The sequence below is a fragment of the Octopus bimaculoides genome, chromosome 25 (assembly GCF_001194135.2).
Source record: "Octopus bimaculoides isolate UCB-OBI-ISO-001 chromosome 25, ASM119413v2, whole genome shotgun sequence".
NCBI lineage: Eukaryota > Metazoa > Mollusca > Cephalopoda > Octopoda > Octopodidae > Octopus > Octopus bimaculoides.
Genome location: NC_069005.1, coordinates 28,665,576 through 28,672,676, shown reverse-complemented (window position 1 = coordinate 28,672,676; position 7,101 = coordinate 28,665,576). Strand labels below are relative to the sequence as shown.

Here is a 7,101-nt window from a genome sequence, read left to right as displayed (position 1 = left end):
GTACTCAACTGGTACTTATTTTATCGACCACTAAAAGACGAAAAGCAAAGTCAACTTCGGTGGAATTTGAACTCGGAACGCCCGGCGTGCTAACGGTTCCGCCAGCTTGCCTCACTAAATTCGTAAAGAAAAAGGGGGGGGGGTAAAAAGTGAATAAATCTAAGGGGAAAGACTCGTTGTACTGTAGGAGAGTTGCATCCCTTGAAAAATTTATAAGGTCTAAGTGTATATGTGTGCGTTATCTAGTGTATGATCTATATGTGTTGCCATAGTAACGAAGCTAATGCATGCAGAGTGAAGCCGCTTGGTAGAAATTGACCTGAACTTCTACTTTGCATACACACTCAGTTTTAATGTTCTAGCTCACTTCCGCTGTTTACAGCAGTGCTTAGGAGGAATGTGTGTAGCGTGTGATCGTCGTATTGACCATGACAGAGAAAGCTGAGCAGAGAATTTGCCACTTTATGCCACCTTGGGCAAGTGTCTTCTACCATAGCCTTGTGAGTGGATTTGGCAGATGGAAACTGAAAGAAGCCTGTCGTATATATGTATATGTGTGTGTGTGTGTGTGTGTATGTTTGTCCCCCCCAATATCGCTTGACAACCGATGCTGGTGTGTTTACGTCCCTGTAACTTAGCGGTTCGGCAAAAGAGATTATAGAATAAGTACTAGGCTTACAAAGAATAAGTCCTGACGAACAGGAGCATGATACTCTGGGCAAGAGTCTCGTGATAATTTTGCAGCTTTAATAAAAGTATATTACTCTACCTTTGGTATTTGAGTACTATTTTTTCCACTTATGTGCTCACATGTACACACACATACATATGTACATACATACACATATGCATACCAACCTGCCTACATACATACATGTACATGCACACATGCTTTCATACACATATAAGCACATATACATGTGTGTGTGTGTGTGTGTGTACAGATTAATGAAGAATGCTAAAAGAATAATTGTTAGTCAGCAGATGTGGTAGCAGATATTTGTAACAACAACAACTGTAAAAATTTATACAACTATTTATCTCTCATAATGAAAAAAACAATAAGACTGGTTTCCATGAACTGGTCCAAAAATTACAACAGAACTGTCAGAAACAGCAAGCCCAAGAACATTGATGGCTTCAACATCATCCCCACTGAGGAATAGGTGTGGTTTATTGTCAGGTATTTGATCTTCGCTTTCTACAGATATTTGATCTTCGCTTTCTACAAATATTTGATCTTCACTCTCTTCAGATAGTTGATCTTCACTCTCTTCAAATATTTGATCTTCGCTTTCTACAGATAGTTGATCTTCACTCTCTTCAAATATTTGATCTTCGCTTTCTACAGATAGTTGATCTTCACTCTCTTCAAATATTTGATCTTCGCTTTCTACAGATAGTTGATCTTCACTCTCTTCAAATATTTGATCTTCGCTTTCTACAGATAGTTGATCTTCACTCTCTTCAAATATTTGATCTTCGCTTTCTACAGATAGTTGATCTTCACTCTCTTCAAATATTTGATCTTCACTCTCTGCAGATATTTGATCTTCACTTTCTACAGATATATGATCAACGCTCTCTTCAAATATTTGGTCTTCATCCTCATCTTCAAATGTTTCTTGTATGCTATCCACAGATACTTGGTAAATATCATTCTCTGCATCTGTTACATAAACATTTTCACCATGTATAGTTAGATCAGGTTCTACTTCTATATTAATTTTTAACCTTCTGACCAAATGTTCTCTGTAGAAACAGACAGTATAGCCATTGCCTTTGGTAACAACAACAATGTCTTCACTAGATGTGACACCAATTGCTGTCATTACATATTTCCCAGAACACACTCGACGAATATGTTTACATGTGTCACCATGAATCTCAACTATGTCTAAAGATGAAAACTCGACTGAAGGATTATATACATCAGTACTAAATGCACACAAAAGTTGATTGTCATTCTTTTTATAAATCCTATTGTAATATTTTTCGGTGCTGATGGTTTTTAAAAGGGAGAGATTTCTGTTGAAGAATGTCAGTTGTTTCCCAGACGTGACTATGAAATGTTCATCGGTCCACTGACATATGTCTTTTGGTGATGGCTTTTTTTGTAATTGTTTATGTTGAAGTACATTACCTGTTGTGGTAATTACTATGACAGTATCTATTAGCATGAACACAGCAATATTAGCATCTAACATAATTAGTTTTCGGAGGTCATTGAAATCAACTGGTTTATCACAAGGAGGAATGGAAGCAGGATACATTGCTGTTCTATATGGCATTCTCCACACAGTTATTTCATCGCTTCCCAACATACTCGCTGCCATATAATTACCATTTCTCGCCTTCAATCTACCTTTACCAACTATTTCACCTGATTTACATTTTCTTTCTCCTCCTTCGCTGTATTTCAACTTATCAATTAATTCATTACTGAATATTTCCTTCTTCATTTGAGATGTAATGGAAGGGAAATGAAGACCAGAATCAATCATTAATAACGACACATAATCCAGAACCTTCAGTTGGTCTCCATCAATCTTTATGCTATAATATTCAGTCAAATTAGTATGCACACAACAGTAAATGTTCCCCGCTTTTCTCCATATTGCACTGTAAGGTGCAGGACTTTGCCAGACTTTATGTAACACCAAATCTTGTTGACTTAGTTGAAATATTTCTTGTCTGTTAGGGACTGTAACCATTATATTTCTTTCTTCTGTAAAACATACCCCACCGACTAAAGTTCCAAGATCTCTGTGACATAGCAGCTCTCCACGTCTATCAAATATTTTAACATTGCCACTATTAGCTTTTTCACACACAACTGTCTGTCCATTAGTAGAGATATCAATATCTTTTACTTGAACAGGACAGTTGTTTGTTAGTAAACGACTAACAGTGAATCTTTCGCGACTAACGTTAAGCAAACCTTCAACATACAAATTACTCGTTCTCCGATAGGAGTGGTTATGTCCAACAAATCTTGGACCATTACAATTTAATTTTTCAATATTTATTCTATGTTTATAATCCCTTATCTTTGAAAATACTTTTTTGTATTCTCCAGTCAGTGACAAACAGGCAATATAATTATATGTACCATAACCATATATATCACAAAACCCGTAAAGGTACAGATAAGTATCATCAATTCCCATGCAGTCATATTGAGTATCGAAATATTGACTAAATGAACAGAAACATTCACCATTACGGTTGAAGAATATGACAAGAGGACCAATGTTGACAATAATGTCATCATTAACTGTAACTGCGATATCAGTTATGTTATAATGGCTGTTTTTCACTATCTTAGTGATATTTATTTTCTTCGTTATATTCACAGTTGAAGACATTTCATCAATGCCAATGATAAACAAAGTATTTTTATCATTATTTCTATTACACACCAATTGATTATCTGAGAAGGAAGCGATATATTCATAGTTAATTTTCGTCCGGTAACTTGTCAAGATCAATGGAAAGTTCACTTTTAATGTCAACAACTGGTGTTTTTGAGTTGTAATAACCAGTGTGTTTGAATGCCAGCGACACATATGTCGAGGGATAACATTCGTTTTGATAGAGTCAACAAGATGACCATCAAATGTTAATATCTTAATGTTTGCATTGCTGCTGTCGAATATTGCAATCAGGTTATTTTCAGTAATAACCAAATCCTTGCACATTGGCTGTTTTTTGTCTCGGGAACATCGAGGAACAACAAAATAATGAGGTTTATCAGAAACTGTCAGATCCTCTACATGTACTGTTGAAGAAAACATTTCACTAACACAAATGTTTCTAGAAAATACATCTACCAAATCAATGTGCATATTAAGCTGTTTGTTTGCAACATGATCTGTCACCACCAAGTTATGATCATTTATAGCAAACATACGACTGTTGTCTATCAGATAAACAAACATATTATCAATACATCCACCAAAGAGATTGGGTGGAGGTTTCACTTGGGACAGTAAAACACTGGGGATCATGCTTCTCTTCTTCTTTTTAATCCTACTCCCCCTCCTCCTCCTCCTAGTAGTAGTAGTAGTCTTGTAAAGAAATACTTTTTCCTTAGCCACAATCAATACATTTTGCGTGTCATTTTCTACTGCTAATGACTTGAGTACAAAAGGAATAGAGATTGTAGAGATTACTTTCCCTTGGTTGTGGTTTTCAATCGATACAATGTCTAAATGTGATGGTTTATCACAATAGCAAACAATCTGACCTTCACCCAGCTTACGCACCTTTACATAAGGGTGGCTTAATGCTACAATTCTAACTTTCTTAGACAGGTTTCCTATAAGCCGTAATTGTTTCTCCAAGGGCAATATGACACCTATTTGATTACAATCCCATTGACATATATCTGTTGCAACAGATGGCAAATATAACGTGGCTACAATATCTCCTTCATTACAAATGTATAACAAGCAATTGTTGTTAATGTCAGACACCACCCGCTGTCCATTTGGCAGATGATACATTCCAGCAATGAGAATTTTTCTATTTTCTTTGAGTCGTATATCTAAATTTCTAATGTAAGGGTTTTTAAAGTTTGAATAACAACGGGATGCATTATGATACTTGTAAAGAAGAACCCTACTCAGTAGGAAATCCAGTACGTAAGCAGTTCCTTGGAAAACAGCACTGTCAAGGCTAAAATTTGAAGGAAGTTTCAACTGCCATTTCATTTCTCCAGTTATATCGTAACATGTCATCATAGACTCTCTTCTGAAGATAACATAGAAGTATAAATTGTCTGCAAAGATATAATGAGGATAGCCATTGAAATCAATGAGTCTTTTAAAAAGTCTTTCACCAGAACTTGAAAAAAATAATAGTCTATGTTCCCTCTTGTCTGCAACTACAAAATTCACTGGAGTTGCAGCAATGACAACATCACCATGTTCCAATGAAATTCTGTTTATAGTCTCAACGTTGTCCTCCTTAATCAATAAGATATGTACCTCCGCTTTGTTTCCACTGGTGGTCAGAGCCAAACACTTATTTGATACTATATGACACATTTGACTATAATCACTATCGACGCCTATTAAATGGCCTTCAGTTAGTTGGGGGCATGTAATATACTGAAGTTTACGGTCTTCACGAAACAGGACGAGAAATCTGTTTGAGTCTACTCTACAAAAGACAGAAGGTTTGCTCTTAAATGTTAAAAACGTTTTACCAAACCGTTGCCCTTCGTGAATGATTAACATAACTTTTAGATCCTCATATACAATTAATACTGAAGAGGCTGACATAGGTAGAATCTTTCTAATGTTGTAAGGGTCATCGATGTCAATTTGGTCTTTCAAAGAGGGAGTGCATTCTTGTTGGTGGTTAGAAAACCGAGGCCAAAAATTACTATCTGTCCTTGTGGTATGTACAACACCGGCATAATCAACCAAAAGAATATTATTTGTACACAGAGAAATATATCGAGCTTTTATCTTAAGTTCTCTCTGTGACATGGCACCAGTTGGTGAAATCTTGTAAATGATATTTCCTTGTACGGCATAAAAATAGTTTTGATAGACAGCGAGGTCTATTTGAATGTCAGTAGATTGGGTACTCAGATGAAACAGTTGTCTGCCATCTAGATCGTAACAACTAATTGTGTTTATATTTGCTGATGTCACCAAGATGCGATATTGTGGACCTACAACTATATTTGTAGGTATGTGTTTCAGGCTAAATTTTTCTTTGACTTGATTGTCATCCCAATCTATGAGATACATTATCTTACCGAATAGTTCAGTACCTAGAAAGGTAGATTGTTTGAAATAAGAAATCTTATGAAAACCATAATCCAGTGTTTTCATGTTACAGCTTGTGGGGCTAATGACGAGAATTTTCTTCTTAAATGGAATTGTGGCCAACACAGAGTCTTCACCAATTCTGTCCATGTCTGTGATAGGAGAAGGACAATGTACAACATTGGAACTACCATCGGTTGTGGCATAACATATTGTCATCATATGTGATGTATATGTTACTATTCCGCCACTGGTTGGGACAACATGTGATATGAAGTTGGGAAGGTCTTCCCCAGAAACTTCAAACTTTAATTTCCTGCACTCAACTGATGAAAGTGGGTGAAATTTAAGCAATGGCTTTGGCATTGTGATGCTCTTGCGGGCGTAGGGATTGCTGGCCGTATATATGTCAAACAGTTGGCCATGAAACCAGTCAAGGTTCTGGAGAACAAACTCATTGTTTTTTTTAGTATATTCCAGAAAGTGTTTCATTTCGCGTTTGATATTTCTTAAGAAACGATATCTGTCTAACCCCATACTTTGTATGTCATTACACTTCTCCTTTACAAAGTCTATAAACATATCGATGTACTGTCCTTTAACTAATGTTCGAGTACATGTGATGATATGATGAAGAGATAGTTTAGTTATTTTCTGTTCTTTATCGGCTTTCTTAGTGCTGCCTTTATTGCACACTTTACCAAGAATTGACACCTCGTCAAATGCTTTAGCACTAATTAACATGTTATGTTCTTTAGAAGGAATGTCGATAGCCAACATTTTGTTTTCTTCGTTAATCTTCTTAATCTTCAGCATTTTTGCAATGTTTAGTAACTCTTTTTTTTTTATATGAACTATATATATATATAAATATATATATATATATATATATTTTTTTTTTTCTTGCTTTAGTTTTTTTGTTTCCTTCTCATCTTTCAAATGAAATTTATCACTGCTTCATCATCATCGTCATCATCATCAACATTTAACGACTGTTTTCCATGCTGGAATGAGTAGGACGTTTACCAATTTCATACAAAACCTGAAATGAGATCCGAAACAACATTTATTATTTCTGTTAAAATATTAGCTTCTCAAAACTTCATTGTCTCAAACAATTAAAATTAAAATAGGCGTAGGAGTGACTGTGTGGTAAGTAGCTTGCTTACCAACCACATGGTTCCGGGTTCAGTCCCACTGCGTGGCACCTTGGGCAAGTGTCTTCCACTATAGCCTCAGGCCGACCAAAGCCTTGTGAGTGGATTTGGCAGACGGAAACTGAAAGAAGCCCGTCGTATATATGTATATATATATATAT

General features: G+C 35.8%; 1 protein-coding gene across 2 annotated transcripts in view; it reads right to left on the bottom strand.

Moving 5' to 3' along the window:
- Window positions 1-1,018: 1,018 nt before the first annotated feature.
- Window positions 1,019-7,101, bottom strand: part of LOC128250759 (uncharacterized) — a 14,253-nt gene continuing 8,170 nt past the window's right edge. For both annotated transcript variants that reach the window (XM_052976590.1, XM_052976589.1), the window contains exon 2: window positions 1,019-6,825. In XM_052976590.1, coding sequence (XP_052832550.1) covers window positions 1,038-6,599 — 5,562 coding nt within the window. In that variant the 5' untranslated portion in view covers window positions 6,600-6,825 and the 3' untranslated portion in view covers window positions 1,019-1,037. The remainder of the gene's footprint in view (window positions 6,826-7,101) is intronic.